The 22,061-nt window shown below is 45.5% G+C and overlaps 1 protein-coding gene across 1 annotated transcript in view; it reads right to left on the bottom strand.

The window, feature by feature from the left end:
* Positions 1-22,061, bottom strand: part of SH3YL1 (SH3 and SYLF domain containing 1) — a 175,176-nt gene that overhangs the window by 62,716 nt on the left and 90,399 nt on the right. The window contains exons 7-9 of the mRNA XM_068280373.1: positions 19,630-19,795; positions 9,981-10,032; positions 7,714-7,773 (exon numbers count right to left, since the gene is read on the bottom strand). Of these exons, the coding sequence (XP_068136474.1) occupies positions 7,714-7,773; positions 9,981-10,032; positions 19,630-19,795 (278 nt within the window). The remainder of the gene's footprint in view (positions 1-7,713; positions 7,774-9,980; positions 10,033-19,629; positions 19,796-22,061) is intronic.

The following is a 22,061-nucleotide window of genomic DNA, read 5'->3' as shown; positions in this document are numbered from 1 at the left end:
TTGGCTGAGTTTCTTTTTCTGCCTGAAAGAGTAAGGGCTCGTTTCCAGGGGCAGTTTAACTGTGTGCTCAGCAAGCAGTAACCAGGCGACAGTGAGCAGTTACCAGGCAGTAGTGAGCATTTGAGAGATTTTGAGAGGCTTTTCACTGCCTATCAACTGCTCGTGGAAATGAGACCTTAACCTTCAGGCGTGAAAGTGATCGTTTCTCTCTTGTCAGGCCCTTGTCGGATTATGGCGTAACTGATAAGGAATTACAGCCGTAAAACATTTCCTGCAGAGAAAAACTCAGTACAGGGGATAGATTACAAAAACGTTCATATATTTTAGCACTTTATAGACTGCCATTGAGCAGAGACAATAAAACATGAAATTTCATTTGTAAAGGTTTAAACATAAAATAAAACCATAGGATATCTAAAAAAAGGGCATTTTTAGGAGTATCGGGACAGATACAATTGTTTATCTAATTAGTTTATTTTCACCTTGGGTTCTCTTTAAAGAGAATCTGTAATTCTTACAATAAAAAGCATACCATTCTATTCATTATGTTCTCCTGGGCCCCTCTTTGCGGTTTCTGCCACTCCCTGATGAGATCCTGGCTTGTAATTGCCAGTTTTAGGCAGTGTTTACAAACAAAAAACATGGCTGCTAACGAGCATGTGACAGGCTCAGAGAAGCTCAGTATGTGACTCATACAGAGCCTGCAGGGGGCATGGAGAGGGTGTGCATAACTTCTATGCTATCACAGCAGAGCAGCACATTTCTGCCTGAGCCAACAAAGCTGGCAAAGGAAAGCAGATTAGATAAGATAACAGAGATAATACAGCCACTGTGCAACTAGGAAAGGCTGCAGTAAGACGGACCACATTAGAACAGGTATAGGAAGTTATAGGATAGAAGAAATAAGGCTGAAAATTTTGTTACAGAATCTCTTTAAACTTGAAGAATGATGCTGGAATTACCCCTTTCTATGTATCGTAAAAGATGCTATTACGCATCTGCAAAATTGTTGAGCAGATTATGTTCATCATAATGAACAACAACCGTTTCCGAGTTCTTCATGAAAACCAGTATGGCATTTAGATGAAATCATACTCAGAGCCCATGTCTGTATGCCAAGGAGATAAATATGAACTTCTTTATCACATGTCCTAAATGCAGATTCATGGAAACCCTTATGGAATTCCCCAGCTATGATTATCTGATAATATCATAGGTGTGGTTGGACCATTGTTAATGCAGTTTCATAGTGTAGATGATGCAGATAAAGATGGCGTGAGTAACACAAGCAGACTTGAGTATTCAGATTGCCTAGCCATCGAAAATACATACATATAGAGAGCTACTTCGTCTTTACTGAAAAATGCTCTCCAAAGACATAATTTTGGGGGGAAAAACAAAGTTACCAGAGGATGATTTTTGTAACATCTGTTTCCCTTATGCTGTCGAAACATAGACCCAGGAGCATCTTGATATTACAGTATTACCGCATATACTTACATAAACCGCTATCGTACAGAAAGATGAAAAGGAAGTTTGGATAGGCTTTTCTGAGCTAGTCTCATGATTTCAAACCCTAACCCAACCCCGCAATGCAAAACAAAAGAAGGAAATTTGGGTGCCCATTAGCAGCATAAGTTTGTGTGCTTGCACACACTATTTGTAGGCGCATTCTTCATTGCGAGCAGCCAAATGTCATACTTGTATTAATATTTTATAAACCCTTGTGCCAAAACGTAACATTAGAACCTTCTTTTTTTACACCTTAAAGGGAAGATCTGAGATGAAAAGAAAAAAACAAGATCTACTTACCTGGAGCTTCCTCCAGCCCCTGGTAGCCGATGTGTCCCTCACCGCAGCTCCGCTCCCAGCCGGTTGCCCGGGTTCCCCTCTGTTGCAGATGCCAACTGGCAGAAGTACTGCGTCTGCGCAGAACGTTCCAGACCACGTGAGTGCGATCGTAAGGTCGGCATCTGCAACGGAGGGGACTCCGGTCCATTTACTGGGAGCGGAGCTGCGGCGAGGGACACATGGGCTGCCAGGGGCTGGAGGAAGCCTCAGGTAAGTAGATCTTTTTTGTTTAAGCTCTGACCTTCCCTATTAGCTAACCTTTCCCTTAACCTCTCCATTACTCTTCTCTGGTGCCTACACACCCAATGTAAAGTCCTTTCTTAAGCCTAACTTCCCCTGATGCAAAACCTTTCATGACGCTTATCTAAGGGCCAGTTCACACTCAGCGCCTGGAGCGCCGCTAGCCCGCGATCGGCTCTGGGATTTTAACTAAAATTTTGAGATTCTGCCACGGTTTGCGCTTGTGTTTCCCATTCAATAGAACAAAGATCACAGAGCTATCGCCCCCAAAACGCTGCATGGAGCACGTTTCCGATTAATCGAAATTGCAACTGCTGCAGTGTGAATGTATCCATAGGGATACATTGTAGCAGCGTTTTGCTGATCGCCGGCGATCAGCAAAGCGCTGAAGAATCGCCCGAGTGTGAACCAGCCCTTAAACCACTCAAGCCTAAAAATGTGAATTCACCATACTTCGTAATCCCCCAACTGACACATAACCTCAGCTGTTAACCCTGTAATCCATTTCCCAACATCTTCAGGGTATGTTGGCTTTAGCTATGTATTCGCAATCACTGGCACCCAGTCCAAACATCCCTGGCTAAAATGCTTCCTTTTGCCAACATATGCAGGAAATTGGCTATTTATGCAACCATGCCAAGGTTGAACTCGATGGACGTATGTCTTTTTTCTGGTTGAACTCGATGGACGTATGTCTTTTTTCTGGTTGAACTCGATGGACGTATGTCTTTTTTCTGGTTGAACTCGATGGACGTATGTCTTTTTTCTGGTTGAACTCGATGGACGTATGTTTTTTTCTGGTTGAACTCAATGGACGTGTCTTTTTTCTGGTTGAACTCGATGGACGTGTCTTTTTTCTGGATGAACTCGATGGGCGTACATCTTTTTTCTGGTTGAACTCTATGTACGTGTCTTTTTTCTGGTTGAACTCGATGTACGTGTCTTTTTTCTGGTTGAACTCGATGGACGTACATCTTTTTTCTGGTTGAACTCAATGGACGTGTCTTTTTTCTGGTTGAACTCGATGGACGTACATCTTGTTTCTAGTTGAACTCGATGGACGTATGTAATTTTTCAACCCAAATAACTATGTAACTATGCCAGAGGGACCTGCTTCTTCACCAAGAGCTTTCTTTCAGCTGCTGCATTAGCTCTGCATCTATAGTGATACTGATCGCTCCATGTGTGCATTGCATTGCGCAATCACTAGTGAAGTGTTCCTCATCCTCTGATTACACCTCTTTCACATTGTGACTATGCTATGTATTATAAGACTACTATACATACCGTACAGTACTAGGGGTGCCCAAGGTAAAATTCATCCTGGGCATGTGGCTCTGTAGTTTACATCACTTCTCTCAGTACTGGAGAAGATGCTTAGTGTGATTTGCCTTCTTAAACAGAAGGTATTTGCGATAATTCAGCTTTATATGAACATCTGTGGTTACCCACAATGCATCACTAGTGAATATGCAAATTATCTCTTTATGACCCTTAAGCCAGGCTTACACCCTGAACCACTGGTGTATAGCAAACCTATAGCTTTAAATTTTACAAAGCCACACCAACCCTACATGCAGACACAGCCTGTTTTGGACTGTTGGCCTTCCTCAGTGCATGGCAGGGATTGATATGGCTCTATGGGATAGGGCTTGGACCAGTACAATAGAATACCCAAGCAGCCTGGGGTAACTCAGAACCACTAGGAAAGTATAGGGGACTAAAAGTTACCAAAAGCCCTCCTACTAAAAAGCAATGCTTAGTGTGATTTGTCTTCTTAAAACAAAAGGTATTTGCGATAATTCCGCTTTAGGTGAGCATATGAGGTTACCGCTTGGGTACTCTGTTGTACTGGAGATAAATAAGACAAAAGCTGTACTTAGGGAGTGGGATATTTCCCTACACACAAGTTTTTTTTCCGCTGAATATCGGAGAAGCATGCCATGGCCATGTAGGGACCTCCTGTAAGCCTGGGAACTTACACACAAATCGTTGGATTATAAGATTCAGCACATGTGCCATGCAGGGCACATGTGTCAACATGCCCAAGCTCAAAGCAGACAAGAGATTGCTTCCGTTGTCACACACCTCGTTGCCGATCTCCAGTTGGTGTGGGGTCAGCCAGTGATCCACCTGTTTGTTCAGAGCAGCCAGGATTGCTGGTCTGGTGTGACTCTCGGCTTTGAGGCAAGACATGTCCAAGATGGCTTGGCACCGTCGTACCTGGCATGCTGAATAGGCTGGAGAGAGTTGGGGGTGTGCAGTTTGAGAGGAGAGCACAGTAGTAGAGTAGGATTCAGCCAAGGAGGAGGATGACAGCGAGGAGGATATAGGAGGAGTAGGAGGATGTGGCAGCAGGCCTGCCTGCAAGCCGTGGCAGTGTCACCAAGTCCGCTGCACAGCCACGTACTCCATGCTTGCCAGCGGTCAGCAGGTTTACCCAATGTGCTGTATAAGTAATGTACCTGCCCTGACTGTGGTTTTCAGACCAGGCATCTGTGGTCAGATAGACCCCTGACCCAACGTTGGGCGCGAGCACTTGCCTTTCAACATCACGGTACAGTTTGGGTATCGCCATTTTGAAGAAATAATTGCGGCCTGGTATTTTCCACTGCGGTGTCCCATTTGCCACAAATTTTCGGAAGGCCTCAGAGTCCACCAGCTTGTATGGTAACAGCTGGCGGGCTAAAAGTTCCAACAAGCCAGCTGTCAGACTTCGGGCAAGGGGGTGACTGGCAGACATTGGCTTCTTCCACTCAAATATTTCCTTAACGGACACCTGGCTGTGGGCAAAGGAGCAGGAACTGCTCAAGGTGAGAGGTGGAGTAAAGGAGGGTGGCTGTGAAGGTACAAGGGCAGCAGAGGATAAAGCGGCTGAAGATGCTGGACCAGGAGGAGGAAAAGGAGGCAGAGGGTGGCTTTGCATTTGTGTGCTGCTTTTCCTCATGTGCTCATCCCATTGGTGTTTGTGCTGGGAGATCATGTGCCTTCGTAAGGCAGTTGACCCTAGGTGGGTGTTGCACTTTCCACGACTCAGTTTTCGTTGGCAGATATTACAGATGGCATTGCTGAAATCTGAGGCAGAGACACAAAAAAATTGCCACACTGGTGGGCTCTGGGATAACGGCATTCTGGTGGTGGCAGCAACAGACGTTGAAGGGCGTGTTGGCTGGCTGACCCTAGGTTGCGATACATGCTGTCGAGCTGTTTGTGACAAGCTCCACCTCCTGCTTACAGCAACTTGTCTCTTCCTCTCTGTCTCCCCCTCTGAAGTGTCCCAATGTTCATCTCATCTTCCAGGCTCCCACGTGGCATCCATGCCCACATCATCATCATCCATAGCTTCGCTTGTATCAGACACTTCCAAAACTGCAACAACAACAGGTAGTTCATCATAATCCTCACACCTTACGTCCATGTGTGTAGTGATGCCTAATTGAGACATATGAGGTGGTGTAACATCCTTAGCACCTTCACCTTGTAACAATAATGGTTGTGCATCAGTAAATTCACCACAAACATGTAGGAATAACTCCTGCGACATCTGAAGTGGAGCGGCTGTGGTGCTAGTAGTAGTGGTGGTGGCTGCCGACTGAGTGGTAAGTAGTTGTGGGGTGCCCGAATCAGAGCAGGAGGAGGAAGATATGTCACGGTTCTGTGTGGAAGCGGAGAAAGATGAGGTGTTCAGTGTTAACCGGTCAACTAAGTCCTTAGAATTTTTGGGGTTGAGGGTACGTGCCCTCTGAACACTGTGCATTGGTGGCGGGCCACACGAAATCACACCAGCACGACTTCGAAAAGACCTGCAGGGTGGCCTGCCTCTGCTTGTCATTTTTTCCATATTGGGGTATGCAGTAGTACTAACAATATTCAATAGTGGTAGACAATGAGTGTGATCACAAAGAGGCATAAAATCAGTGTCAAATACACAGCAGCTGTGTGTGTGTGTGTGTGTGTGTGTGTGTGTGTGTATCACTGGACTGTGTACTTTAACACACACACACACACACACACACACACACACACACACACACACACACACACACACACACACACACACACACACACACACACACACACACACACACTTGTGATATTACAATGGTTGTAAAAAGTGCTGTAAAAGCAGTGTGCGCAATCAAATGGCTGCGTGGACTGTGGGCAGAGTGTCACCCACACAGAGAGATATCCTATAGTAAATTCAATCACAAATACAGTTCGAAGATATGCACTGGTAATAGAGTGTGCTGGCGGACTACAACAAGGGCCAGCTGCATGGACTGTGGGCTGTATGCAGTATGTTACCCACACAGAGAGCGATGCTATAGTAAGTTCAATCACAAATACAGTTGAAAGATATGCACTGGTAATCGAGTGTGCTGGCGGACTACAAGGGCCAGCTGGGACTGTGGGCTCTATGCAGTGTGTCACCCACACAGAGAACTATGCTATAGCAAGTTCAATCACAAATACAGTAGTAAGATATGCACTGGTAAAAGAGTATGCTGGCGGACTACAACAAGGCGCAGCTGCGTGGACTGTGGGCTGTATGCAGTGTGTCACCCACACAGAGAGCTATGCTACAGTAAGAGCAATCACAAATACAGTTTAAAGATATGCATTGGTAATAGAGCGTGCTGGCAGACTACAAAAAGGGCCAGCTGGGACTGTGTACTGTATGCAGTGTGTCACCCACACAGAGAGCTATGCTATAGTAAGTTCAATCACAAATACAGTTGAAAGATATGCACTGGTAATACAGTGTGCAGGCAGGCTACAACAAGGGCCAGTTGGGACTGTGGGCTATATGCAGTGTGTCACACACACACACAAAAACACATCAGAACAGCAATGTCTCTCCGTTCCTCTCACTAAAGTAGCAGCCGGAGACTGAGAACCTAGCCGATGCTGCTGCGTGGGGTCCGTGGGGGAGTGCAGCCTAATTGGCTGCCATGTGTCTGCTGACTGTGATGTAGAGGGTCAAAGTTTAGCCCAATGACGAGGTACAGGGGGTGGGTTGAACGCATTATGTGTTCTCGTTCCGCCGCAGATGCAAACAGCTGAATTTCACCGGGAACTGTCCGCCGGCGAACTGTTCGGGCCATCTCTATTAAGGAGTCTCTCTACAGAGTAATTATGCACAAACCTCATCAGTCAGAAACATACATCACATTGCTCTTCAACTGATACATCTCTATCTATCTCTCTCTCTCTATGGAAAGAGAGGAAACAAAACACAAAATGACCGACAAGAGGCTGCAGTTCCCACTCAGTCATTAGGCACAGTAAAAATTAGAGTTGAGTAACTGACTTTAGCAAGATTACATTTCAGAATAACAGTAGAAGTTTAATACATGAACTTAGTAAGTTATTCTGTGTAGATGACAGATATGGCTGTCACATCTGGAAACACAGAAGGAATTTAGAGACTGTTAGAAAAAGGTTTACGGTCATAAACATTAATGCAAAGAGACATAAATAAAAAATTTTCTAAAAAAAACAACAAAAAACCACATGAAGAAAGATCAGACATTGAGCATAATCTACATATGTTCCAGACAACCTTACTAGGTCTGTAGACAATAAATCGTATACACCAGGAGACATCACACATGTACTCACGTTCATTCATGTTATAGCTGGAGAGGTCTGGGTAACTTCTCTGTGTAGGTTTCACAACAACTAAAATACAAATATATTGTAGTCACTGTACGATAATATACATCATTTCTTGCACTGCACTGGATGCTTCAACTTGAACCATGCCCTGGCTTGGTGTGCACTCCCTACCATGCATTTGTCTTACATGATTATGTGGTATTTAATTGTGTTGCTGTGCCAACCATTGCAGCTGTATCTCTTGTTGGATTTCATGCTATGCTATTACACTGTTGTAAATTGTGAGTTCCTTTTTATGATATAAAGCTTATCCTTTGGTTTAAAAGACAAATGTATTGTCATTTTGTAAAATACCAGGATGCAGAAAACCTTAAAGTGTAACACATGCAGGTATAGCTATTCACTTGCCTCCAGGGTGCATGAAAAAAGCAAATTGTACATCCTGCCTAGTGTAATCTGGCTACCGGAGCCGACTCGTGTAAACAAAGTGATACTATTGGGAGGCAAAGCCTCTAGCATCAATGGACAGATTTTCGAGTGGGTGGTTGTGCTATCCAACATTTCAGCTATGTGTGGAAGTGACTTTGGAAGCCATGTTCTTGGCCAACAGTCAACACACACTAGGTATCAAAAGCTTCCCCCAGCCTTTCAACTTACACCCTCCACCCCGCCCACCTTGGGCCTTTGGAAGCTCTGCCTGTTAGTCTTCTTCTAGCTTATTTTGGTAGACAGGATATTACACCACTCATTGTTCACAGTTGACTGGGGGGCAGTAGGCCACAGTTCCCAGATCGCTCTGTCACAATAACCTTTGCTAAAGGTCCAACTTACTTTTTTGATGCAAGGTGGAGAGCAAATAAAGAAATGTACTTGCATCTGTGATTAGTTAAATCCTACCTAGTTCAGAACTAGCTCCTTACTCTTTTCTTCTTCAAACTGCAATGTTTCTATAGATAGTTCAAAGTGAGGCCTGATTATCTTGACAGTAGCAGTTGGTCCCCGTGCAACCACATCTCTGGCATCTCTTATTTCTGGTGCTTATTCCGGTGATCATGGTCATTATACAATACTATTCACAGAAATAAACATTAATGTATGGCAACCAGGGCTACAGGAACAAGTACTGGAAAATGAGGATGTGTTATGATCCTAGTAGTGGTGAAGATCAGGCCTCACTTTGCAGTTTTACTTTAAAACGGATGTAATATACTCTCTTTAAAGTAAAATTAAACATCAAAAACAAGTGTACAAGGAAGGGGAAAAAGAATACTGGGTATACAGTTGCAAAGCAAGTAAATCTATGGAAGTCAAAAGATGAGTCCTGCACTGATAAAGCCAAAGACTGATCTACACAATAGTGCTGTGCTATGCCGGGGGGGGGAGGGGGGGAGGGCGCATAGCAATAGGGGTTGCAGAAGTCTCAACCGCATCAGGGCCATTGGGCCAGAGGGGCCCTGTAGGGTCCTCCCTCATCAGCAGTATTAGCTGTTTATTGGTCCTTTGCTGGTAATAATTGCTTCTATAGATGGTTTGAATGATAATAATCATTAACAAGCTGTTCCCCATCCCCCTTCTTGCACCTCAGACACTGTGGATGTGCTTGGCGGGTTTTAGCGTGTCTTAACAGTTGTATGTTTAGAGTGCTTGGGGGGTCCAATGTAAAACTCGCACTAGGGCCCATAGCTCCTTAGCTACACCACTGGGCTCACCCCAACCCCTGCCCCCTCAAAGGCACACTACAATACAAATCTCCCTTATGGGGAGGTTCATTAAAAAAAAGGCCCGATAAAATCCCAGACTGAGCATTCAGTCTGGCTTTGCTCAGGAATCATTATAGCTGAGTCATTATAGCAGAGCCAGAAGGGGGCTGGCTTGGGCTTGAAAAGACATCAGAGAAGACAGACTCAGCTATAATGATTCCTGAGCAAAGCCAGACTGAATGCTCAGTCGGGGATTTTATCAGGACTGATTAGAAGCAGGCTGAGCAGTAAAGAATGAAACAGAGAGCATGGTAGGTGTTTTCTCTAATGTTCCCACTGATATATATGGTAAAATACATGAGGGTGCTTCGTCTCTGGTTCACTTTAAGGGCTGAAGTGGCAAGTTAACACTCTCATTGTGAAAACCTATCACAAAACCTTAATGAGGACAGGTTATGTAGTGAATTGACATTTACAATGTGAATTGCTGTTTTGTGATAAGTTTTCACTTGCCTTATTATCACCGGCATGATGTTAGTGAATTGTGGCCATTATTCCACATTTACTCACGTTCTGCATGATTTCCGCCTTGGTAGGAAAGTGGTCTGGTTGCTTTTGCTGCCTTGAAGATTAAAAAAAAAATTCAATATAAGTCCAAAATATTTAAAGAAAGGGAAGCACACACGGGGGAAGCTAGTTACATTCATCAACACTCATTTTACCATTTTGGAGGAAAGCATTTTTCAGACAAAACTACAAAACTGTATTTAGGGAAGTCATGCAAATATTGCTGTGCATAAACAGTCCAGTGTTTACCGGCATTACCACCAATAACTGGGTGACTATCTTCATTGCTAGCTAGAATTTCCATCTTCTTGGTGGTTGCTTCATCGCATAAGAGACTGTTCTACTTTCTAAAAGGAAAATAAACTAGCTGGAAAGAAAGTTATGGTAGATGTGTAATTGCAGCAAGAACAGGCACATTTATTATTCACTATGTACGAAGAGAGTGCGGTTGACACTACAGCAGGTGGAATAACCTTGAGCGGGGAGCTGGGCAGGGCCCACTTTGCTTCACTCACTATGGTGAGGCTGAGTGCTCTGATCGTGACAGCAAAACTGTATTAGGCCCAGTGCACACCAAAACCGCTAGCAGATCCGCAATACGCTAGCGGTTTTGGGAGCTGATTTCAGAGCGATTCTAGGTATGTTTAGAGAGGTTTTCTAAACATACCTAGCGGTTTTGCGTGCGTTTTTGTGTAGCAGATTACACATATTGTTACAGTAAAAGCTGTTACTGAACAGCTACTGTAACAAAAATGCCTGGCAAACCGCTCTGAACTAGCGTTTTTCAGAGCGGTTTGCGTTTTTCCTATACTTTACATTGAGGACGAAACGCTTCCGAAAACCGCAAACGCGCAGCAGGAGGCGCGTTTGCGGCTTGGCAAAAAACGCAAACCGCCGGTGTGCACCATCCCATTGCAATACATTAGCCAAGCGTTTTTAGAGGCGGATGCGGCCGGCGGATCGCTCCAAAAACCGCTCGGTGTGCACTGGGCCTCTGAGAAAGGAGGAGAGGAGAAGATCGGTACTGCAAAGCTCCATTTATTGCATAGTGAGACACAATAGGCAATACAGTTCAACGTGACAAAGCCTAATACCCACCGTCACCCACACCACATCTGACTTTATGTTGTAAATTTGTCACATTGAACTGTATGTCACGTTGAACTGTCTCACTATGCAATAAATGGAGCTTTGCAGTGCCGATCTTCTCCTCTCCTTTCTCTAATAAATGTATTATTCGGAAGGCACTCCTATATACTGGTTGGTTAATTAACATACTCATAAAATTGGCCTACAACTCTGGCGTGGACAATACTATGAGTATGAGTCACATCATTTGGGAGCTGCCATAGACCGGTGGTAAAAGTCTTCGGCGGTTTCATATTGTAAACCAGTGTTAGCGATGCAGTGCGTCGCTTCCGCCGCACCATCAGAAACAGGCTTTCAGGGAACACCGCATTAGTGTGCGGTGCTCCCTGTCTGGCCACCAGCCAAGCAGGAGGAGATGCGCGCTTGCTGTCACTTTCTGTTTTGGAGTATGCAGAAGTGCGCGGAAGCATATTGTAAAAATACACTTCCGCGCATGCGTGCCGCAACGGTAATTTTTTTAAATTCGGTAATTTTAAAAATTCCCTCATCGCCATAGACTAACATAACTTCCATGCCTACACAGATTGCCACAGAAGACGCACGGTAAAGTAGTTCTGGATGTGCGTCTGGGATGCGGTGAAAACGGCACTTCCGTTGCGTTGCGCCGTAACATGGCAGCATGAAAAAAAAAAAATACCGCACCACCCCGGTGTGAAAGGGTCCTCAGTAGTATATCAGCAGTATCTATATATATAATAGAGTAAGTGCCTCAACCTTCAAGCAAGAAGAAGAAGTAGCGCCCTGCCCCCAGGGCCGGTCCAAGCATGAAGAAGGGGCTGGTCCAAGCAAGAAGAATATGTAGTGCCATATCAAACCAAGGGCAAAGAAGGATAATTTGCATATTAAGTAGCAGTGCATTGTGGGTAACCACAAATGTTCACTTATAGCTGAATTATTGCAGATTTGCTTCTGTTTTAAAGTGAACCTAAAGTCACTTAAAAAAAAATGAGATTAACTCACCTGGGGCTTCCCTCAGCCCCCTGCAGACGATCGGTGCCCTCGCAGCTCCGCTCCGATGTCCCAGGACCCGCCGGCGAGCACTTCCGGTTTGGCCGTCACCGGCCGACAGGGATGGGAACGCGAGTGATTGTTCGCGTTCCCAGCCTGTATATCGCCCCCTATGCTGCTATTGCGACCTCCTGGCCGCAATAGCAGCATAGGGGGCGATATACAGGCTGGGAACGCGAACAATCACTCGCGTTCCCATCCCTGTCGGCCGGTGACGGCCAAACCGGAAGTGCTCGCCGGCGGGTCCTGGGACATCGGAGCGGAGCTGCGAGGGCACCGATCGTCTGCAGGGGGCTGAGGGAAGCCCCAGGTGAGTTAATCTCGTTTTTTTTAAGTGACTTTAGGTTCACTTTAAGAAGGAAAATTACACCAAGCTTTGCTTTTTTTAGTAGGAGGGCTTTTTGGTCTCTTTTATCCTCCTATACATTCCGAGTGGTTTGGGTCACTCTGAGCTGCTTGGTTACTCTGTTGTACTGGTCCAAGCCCTATCTCATACAGCCTTATCAATCCCTGCTATGTACTGATGAGGACTAAATGTCTGAAATAGGCGATCACATATGGGTTTAATATGACTGTGTAAAACTTAAAGCTATAGGCTTGCTTGACTTACCAACCAATAAGTTGCATATTTAGTAGTGGTGCATTGTGGGTAATCACAAATGATCACTTATAGCTGAATTATTGTAGATTTTCTTCTGTTTTAAGAAGGCAAATTACACCAAGCTTTGATTTTTTTTAGTAGAAGGTCTTTTTGGTCCCTTTTATCCACCTATACATTCCAAGTGGTTTGGGTCACCCTGAGCTGCTTGGTTACTCTGTTGTACTGGTGCAAGCCCTATCTCATACAGCCTTATCAATCCCTGCCATGTACTGATGAGGACCAAAAGTCTGAAACAGGCTGTCACATGTGGGTTTGATATGGCTGTGTAAAATTTAAAGCTAAAGGCTTGCTATACACCAGCAGCTCTGGATGTTTGCTTGGCTTGCTAAGGGTGAAAAGGAATTATTTGCATATTTAGTAGCAGTGCATTGTGGGTAACCACAAATGTTCACTTATAGCTGAATTATTGCATATTTCCTTCTGTTTTAGGAAGGCAAATTACACCAAGCTTTGCTTTTTATAGTAGGAGGTCTTTTTGGTCCCTTTTAACCCTCTATACATTCCGAGTGGTTTGGGTCACCCTGAGCTGCTTGGTTACTCTGTTGTACTGGTCCAAGCCCTATCTCATGCAGCCATATCAATCCTTGCCATGTACTGATGAGGACCAAAAGTCTGAAACAGGCTGTCTACATGTGGGTTTGATATGACTGTGTAAAATTTAAAGCTATATGCTTGCTATACACCAGCGGCTCTGGATGCTTGCTTGGCTTACCAAGGGGGAAAAGGGGTAATTTGCATATTTAGTAGCAGTGCATTGTGGGTAACCACAAATATTCACTTATAGCTGAGTTATTGCAGATTTACTTGCAAACTACACCAATACAGTGTGCGGCAGTGCAGGAAGTGACGACAGTGGAACACTCGATGGAACACGGAAGAGGTGAGTCATCCCCGCCCGCTGCCTCTTACTAATAGTGGCAGCTGCTGCTGTGGTTAAGCAGGAGGGGGAAGGGGGGGGGGGTCCTGCTGAGCTTAAGCTGGAGGTAGAGCACACAGGGGGGACCCAGTTGAGGGGGGGTCCAACCCCCTCCCCGCCGCTGTGCCCAATACCCCCTTCCTGCCCTCTACCCTCTTATGCGGCGTATGCTATGCCGCGGGTCGGCTAGTTAATGATATTCTACTAGAGACTTCACCCCGAGCCCAAATTTAACCCATGCACTTTTCACACTTATGTCTACGAGTATGCTATGAGAGTGGTAGGGACATTATATGATGATCTCCTTTGAGGGACAGTTAGGGCTTGTTCACACTATGCGCATCTTGTAATAATGTAATGTGCTAGTGCATTTGAATGCACTGCCCATACAACTCAATGGACGTTATACTAATGCACTGTGTGGTGCGTGCTTCTGGGTAACTCGTGCATAGCAAGTGAGCAGGCCAAGAAATATTGTGCATGTTTTAATGCACAAACTGTGCATTGCATTACTTACATGTTACAGAACACTCTGTGAAGAAGGTGTTTGTGACATGAATATCCAGTGTATTCGGTAAAGCACTTCAGAAAGTGTCAGCACCATGTAAATGCATAATAATAATAAAAATAATAATAATAATAATAATTCAGAGTTTCAGACATTCAGACAGGAGTATGGAAACATAGAAACAAATCATCTGGGCAAGATAGGGGAAATCAGGAGAAGCAACAGTGGGGGGCAGGAGCGGCTATTTTAGTAATAACTTGTGTTGCTGTTCAAATTTGGCATGGTAAATTTGGATCACTCGAATACTCTCAGTTACCATGGTTCAGTACCAAACAGGCCAGCTCGGGTGTTCGGGTGTCACTGATTTACATGTGAATTCAATTCTATGTAGTACAGGAATCATGTGAAACACAACGTGACACACGATCTGTGAGTTACTCCTGACCCTGGCTGCTTGTTGGGTGCTGAACAGTGGTAATCAGGCATAGTCGGGTGTTCTGTACTCGCCATCCAGAAGTCCAGCACCAACACTAGTGATAAAATGCTCGGAAGAGCAACTCCTGCCAAAGCTTTTTGTTTTGGATAAAATGGTAAAAGAAAGTACATAAGGTTTTGCTGCTTTATTTGTTACCCTGGGAAGATTTACATGATGCCCACTCTCCAACTCTTGAAATCTTTGTGTTCCCTCAAAACACAATTTTTCCGACAAGCATACGCTCTAACTTAGGTCACTCTTCTTTAACCTCTGGCCAAGTTGTGTGCGGACGAGCTCCATCAACAAACCCTTGTCGACAGGCTTGCCGGGTCTCAGTGCTGGAACAGCAAGGAGGAAGGCAAAGGGGGAAGCCTCTCCCCAGGTAAGTACCCAAATTGGGGTGTTTTTTTCCCCTTCAGTCTCAAAGTTACTATACAAGGGTGAAAAGGTACCTGCCTTTCTCTTAAAAAAAAAAACAAAAAACCTAGTAGTTTCCAGCCAACTGTTGTGTCTACTGTAAAGGCATGTATGACTTACAAATGCTTAATTTTATACTTTTGCTAAATCCTTTTAATATTAATTTTGAGTTTCTCACAATCATTATCAAAGGCATCTGAACCTGACAAGCTCAAAGGCTGCCGTCCATTATTTACTTTGGCCTCCTATTCACATAAGGAGGAGTCGCTGGGCTTGTTCCCACGTTGACATCAAAGACAAGTATATCTAGAAGCAGTCATATCTTAATCCCTCCCGATAATATCTAACATGACCATGCTTCATAAGGTTAGCACCCTCCTAACTCCTAGAATATCTACCATACTAGGCACTGGGGAGAAGAAATCTTTAAAATGACTACAAAACCTAAAGACAGTGATGCACTGTTGACATAACCTTCTCACATGCTGAGCTTGTCACATGGTTTTAGCAGAGCGCTACATCCACATACCGCCTCTTGCAGGAGCTATAAAAACCAAATCCCAGTGAGAAGATAGGTATGGAAATAGCGTTGGGAGAAGTTACAATGCAGCAGATGTAGATAGATTGTACATCCCTGTAGCACAATATATGCACTGCAGGAAAGTGTATTTCGCTGCAGCGCTGTCAATGGGTTATTATGGTACTTATCCAAAGAAATAGCATTTCCCAAGTACAGAATGATTCATTTAAATTGAATCTAAAGTGAAATTTTGATCAAAAGTTAGACACTTACGTGGCGCTAGTCTACTTTAGGGGACCCAGCAGGAAACCTCCTAAGGAACATTTCTCCAATCACAGGACCCTCTTACAGCACGAAGCGATGTTATTGGATAAGTAGCGTGGGCGTAGTTTACTACAACCTGTTGGAAACCTAGCAGTTCAAGAGTGTTGGGCTAGTGATGAACTCCCCCTGCTGGGCAGGAAGTACGTCCCCAGGATTCCAGTCAGTCCCAGCATGCGCCACACGTTGCACCGCGTTCCCGTCATGTACAATTATTGCGTCACTTGAATTGCATCACTGCATAATCCGCGCGGAAACGCGCTGCAGCCTTTGCGTCAGCATTGTGGCAATTTGAACAGTTCCGGTTGTCATGTCCAGAGATGATCTTCTGAGTACCCACGTTCCACAACTCACTACCGCGCTTTCTCCTTCCGGTTGGAAGAAGGAAGCACAGTAGTGATGTGAAACGTGGGCAACTTTATGTGTGAGATGAATGAAACGCATAGGTTCCCATGGACTTATGGGCATGTTAACCCCGTCTCTTGCAGTCCAGCTGCAATAGTTACCATTTTGAATCCGAGTAGCTACAAACTCGTAGCTACTCCGAAGAAGATCATCTCTGGATGCGTTGCAACACGTGAAGTGGAGTGTGCAAGTCTCCATAGACTTACATAGCCGATGAGGTGGAAAAGAGTAACACGGTGCGACGCAGCGTGAAAGTGTGCAAGTGGCCTTAACGTCTTCTACACACACTAGATGGTTCTTAGCTAAGTCAGCTGGTGGGGGCTGTCTGCTGAGAATGTAGCCCATGTACGGCGGCCCCTGATGTGTCAGTGAGAGATCTCTGGACTGGGAATTCTCTTCCTACTCACCCCACCCGCTCTGTGCTGTTCTATAATGCGCCACACCATCAGACCTCCTCCATAGTAACAAAACATGTCGCTAAACTACTACTTGTCTGTACAGAAGTCCACCCTGAACTGTCGCCTGAGTGATCGAGTTCCCATTCCGAAAGTAACTATGCATGTGTACACTCCATAATAGATTCAGTTTACCTGTTAACTGGGATTGCTTTTCTTTCTTTTTTTGAAAGGATTGGACTATATGGCACCTCTGATAGGGCTGAATATTTAAAGTGGACATGAAGCTGAAAAAAAAAAGTTTCACTTACCTTGGGCTTCTGCCAGCCCCCTGCAGCCACTCTGTGCCCCGGACGTTACCAAACAATGCTCCATTTTCCCGCCGCGGCTCACTTTTGCTTTTTACAATTCAGGTCCACTGCGCCTGCGCCGCCCTGGCCGTGCATGTCGCCGGGAGCGTATTGTGCAGGCACAGTACGCAGTAGAAAGCATGCAGACACGGGCGCGCAGGCGGCATCGACTCTCTAAAGTGAGCCGCTGCAGGGGAACGGAGGATCGTTTGGAAATAGCATGGGCAGAGGACGGCTGCAGGGGGCTGGCAGAAGCCCAAGGTAAGTGGAACTTTTTTTTGTTTAATCTTCGGGTCCGCCTTAATGCACAGCATTGTGTAATATGTTGGTGATTTATAAATGAAAGATAATGCACATTAAAATTAGCCAAATCCAGTGATCAGATGAAGCACTCATGGCTTTAGATCTGAGCAAAAGAGTCATTTTTAACAGTATTTAGTAGCTTGATAAACTAATATTGCCTTGCATTAATTGTGGATGGCTGATAAGCAGATGGAGCAGCAGGTTCCTTATGGTGTGATGCACACAGTAGCGTGTATCTGCAATGAAGGGACACAAATGAAGCATTGTGTAATCATGTATGATTAGCTGCAAATATACGCTGCTGTGTACATTACACTATGGGATGGGAAGCCTGCTCTTCCATCTGCTTAGGGGTCATACACATTATTTTACAAGAGGGATCATACTGTTCAAAGCTACTAAAAATCACTAGTGAGCTTTAGGCCTTTATCAGTACTAAAGAAAGTGAAAAATAGACAGGCTAATTATAGGTCAGTTCCATACTGATCACATATATGACAAAGGGAACGCTAGGATGCTAGAAAATCCCTCAAGCTAAGATCATACCCTTCCCTAATTCGGTTTACTTTACAAAAGTAACGCATATAGATACTTTGAAGTAATCTTCCTTGAGGCCCCTTTCACACTTGCATTGTAAACCTGCGTTTATCACAGGGTATCACAATGGCAAGGCAATGGGCCTAGCACACTTTCCGCGTCGTGTGGCGATGGAAGTGCCTTATCAACCTCTTTCGAGGGGTGGCGTTATGCATATAAAACTGTCGGCGCACTCTGCGGCAGGGTCATATGTTTGTGGTTTTGTGCCTTGCTGTGTGATGCGCCGCAAACACACATTTCAAGAGTAAGAATGGCCTAAACCAGTACCTTTGGTACCTTAAACCTGTATCCAGAGGATGATGCACTGCTTGCCTTCTGGACACAGAACTACAATTTTCATCAGGACCAGATTATCCACAAAGCAACCAAGCCAATTGCATTGGGCTTTGTAGGACCTTCTGGCAAAACTGATGGTGTCATGGAGACAAATCATGGAGACCCACAGTGGGCCCCATGAAATGCAGACTACCGAGTGGAACAGAGAGGTACATATTTTATGTGTCTGGACTCCAGAGCTACGATTCTTCTTTTTCCTCCTCCAGCTTTCCAGGTCTCTAGGAGTCCCCATGCCATAGTGTCTCAGTCCAATTGACCAGCAGGCACATAGTCAATTTTCACATGCTGCTGAGGTGAGAAAGAAATTGTGTGAGGAGGAACAAGAGGCGAGCTGATTGGGTGATGGAAGGATTGCAGCAGCAGTACAGATAAGCAGTGGCATAGCTAAGGAGCTGAGGGCCCCGATGCAAGTTTTACTATGCCCCCCCCCCCCCCCCAAGCACTCTATACATAACAATTGATACGGCGCACCAAAACCTGCCAATGGCAACTACAGTGTCAGGGGTGCAAGAGGGGGATGGGGAACAGTGTGTTAATGATTACTACTATTCAAAGTATCTATACAAGTGATTATTATGAGCACAGGGCCAATACAGAGCTAATACTGTATTTGAGGGAGGGCCCTTCGGGGCCCCTCTGGCCCAAGGGCCCCGATGCGGTCGCTACCTCTGCACCCCCTATTGCTACGCCCCTGCAGATAAGTTACTCATTTTATCACATTTTCCTGCAGCTAACTATGCATTGGGGTGTGGGGGGGCTTGCCTAATACTGATAACAGGAAGGTACAGCGGGCTTCCTAATGCTACTATTAGGGGCTCACAGTGCTGCAAATTAAGAGGCACATCTAGATATCTAATAATATATGAGGGGTTCACAGGACAACCTCAAGCTGGGTACGTATCATGAAATTTTCACTTCAGATCCTATTTCCGATTGAGAAAACAACTGGAAATGCGTGCATGATTAACGACTTGCTGTCTAAAGAAAGAAAGACAAGAGACAAGACAAGGCCAGACAGGACATTTATATTACCCACTAGGGCGTGCTCAGTAGCAGTGTTAGGGAGTCTTGCCAAAGGTCTCCTTACTGAATAGGTGCTGGCTTACTGAACTGGAAGAGCCAAGATTCGAACCCTGGTCTCCTGGCCCTTAACCAGTACACTATCCACCAGGGCAAAACAAATACAATTTGTCATAATGAAGCAAAATGTATGGTGCTTTCCCAGGTTTCCTTTACTTTGTAGGATCTGCGCACAGGCTTATCATGAAAGGATAATGCAGACAGTTCATACCTTCTTTTGTTCTCTGGCCATTTTCCTCATGTTAATACTCTGTTCTTCAATTTCATATTTTTCTGTGAAGGAGTCCAAGATTTCATAAAGCTCCTCAGCCAGGGCAGGACGGGGAATCTCACCGAACAATACATCGTAGGCCCGGATGTCCTCCCGGCAGTAAAATCTATAGTAAAGCACAAAGTGTAATGCCAGGGCTGACCAAAAGAACATTTATTTATAGATAAAGGTAACAATATGGAAAAATGCACACAATAAGGCTTTGTTTACATCTGAAATCAAAATCGCTGACGGCATCAATTTTTGATTTTTTTTGTGCGTTTTTGTTTTTCCCCCTTCCGGCACTCTACTGCACGGTCCAATTTTGTGCAAAGCGCTTTTCTAAGCGCTTTTGCAGAGCAAATCCATTTGTTCACTTCCTGACTGACGTCAGGAAGTGAACAAATGGATTTGCTCTGCAAACTCTTTGACTCGGAAAATAATAAATACAATGTCCAGGTGGCCGGCACACTGTTCCGTGTGTTTATGCTCCCGGTCTTCATCCCGCTGCCTGCATTAAACTTATGCATAACGTGCGCCAGGTCACGGGTAGTATGCAGCAGGCAGCGCTGCGTAATATCACTCCAAGTAAATCATGAGGCGGCACACCACTGGCTGCAAATATGCTTGTATTATGCACCTGATGAAGGATTTTCCGTAACATGTAGTGCTTCTGTTTCTTAATACAAGCATATTTGCAGCCAGTGGTGTGCCGCCTCATGATTTACTTGGAGTGTTACTAGGAGACCGTGTGAGCAATCCGGTCGAGGCTCGGCACCGGCAAACTCCAGGATACAAAATACCTGGCACCGCTACAGTGGAATTATACAGTTTGAGCGCTGCGTAATATGTTGGCGCTTTATAAATACAATAAATAAATATATAAATAAATAAGAAGACAGGAGCAGTGCGCCGACAGCCGGGACAGGTGAGTTCAGGGCCAGATTTACCATAAGACACTGTAGACACGTACCTACAGGCAGTGGTGTAACCTAGGGAATTTGACACCCGGTGCTGGTGCAAAAGATAACAAGGACGGTCGTACCCAGAATTGGTTTTGGCTTACACAAGTTCTGGAAAAAAGGAGGGGATGTTGGATGGTGAGAGTGGGGGGAAAAGTTTAAAATCCAAAAGTCGAGGCTGCCACCAGTTGCTCTTGCTAATCAACTGTTATCCAGACATGGGGGGGGGGGGGGGGGGGGGGATTTGGCGGGGTATGAACAGAGGTAGGTGAAGGTTCAGCAGTGGCGCCCCAGTTCTTCATGAAAGAGATCTGCATTGATGGCTGATGGTGCGGAGGATCCCGATTGCTGACATCTGGCAATGTTGGCAAAGGTGTTCCAGTTCAAAAAATGCAGTAGTGTTCATTTCTGTGGTGGGTCCAGACTCCTGAGAAGCAAGGGAAGTAAGGAAGAAGTGACTTTGTAGGTTCATGGAAGGCGAAGTCTAAGGTGTCAGGACATATGCGCCTATAGGCTCCTGTGATGTAAATCTGGGCCTGGGTGAGATACAATGCTGCTATTGTACAGGGCCCCCTGGGGATCACATATTAGGCCCGGTTCACATTAGCGGTTGTTTGCCAAACGGACCGGATGACCGGACCGGATCCGGATCGGAACCGTACGGTTCTGATCCGGATCCGATCAGGTTGCATCAGGTGGTAATCAGGATGCGATCCGGATCCGTTTGGCAAAGTTAACGTAAAAAAATGTTGGGGTCTGGGAGGTCAGCAGAAGGGGGACCTGTGGAATCAGGCCCTCTGCTGTTTAGCACTCACCTCCACCTCCGACATGCTGCCAACATCCTGCCAACACCTCCAGCTCGTGCTGCTCCACTCCAAAATGCTTGCCCAGGTGTCCCCAGCCAATATCGCCGCAAAAATCCGCATAGGAAGTGGGGTAGAACATCCGGATTTCTCAGCCAGTGTGTTGTGCGGCCTCCGGTTCCCATTTGTTTGTATTGGCCGGATGGTGCAGTCCGGCTCCGCCCCGGATACGGCTGCCGGAGGGGCCGGATGAAAAAATAGCGCATGTTGGAACGGAGGCCGGAGTCCGGATCCGGCCCGGATCCGGTCCGGCTCCGGTTCTGCAGAACGGACCCATGTGAACGGACGCATAGGCTTTAATTGCTATGCCGTGCGTCCGTTCCGTCCGTTCTGCAGGCGGTGCGGCTCCGGCACGGCGATTCCGGAGGGCCACCGCAAGTGTGAACCGGGCCTTAGTATCTCACTACCGAATATGGTTTGTGCAGGTAATTAGAATTAATCACACTTTGCCAGTACAGGCTTCACCCTCTAGCACTAGATGGTTATTTAAAACCAATTCCCCACAGAGCAATCCTGTTTTTTGGACCGCTGTGGGGATTTGCTATACAGTTTATTAAAACAGTTTTAT

This window comes from Hyperolius riggenbachi, chromosome 4 (genome assembly GCF_040937935.1).
Source record: "Hyperolius riggenbachi isolate aHypRig1 chromosome 4, aHypRig1.pri, whole genome shotgun sequence".
Classification (NCBI taxonomy): Eukaryota; Metazoa; Chordata; class Amphibia; order Anura; family Hyperoliidae; genus Hyperolius; species Hyperolius riggenbachi.
Note: the sequence above shows the minus strand (reverse complement) of the source record. Positions and strands in the feature narration are given on the sequence as shown.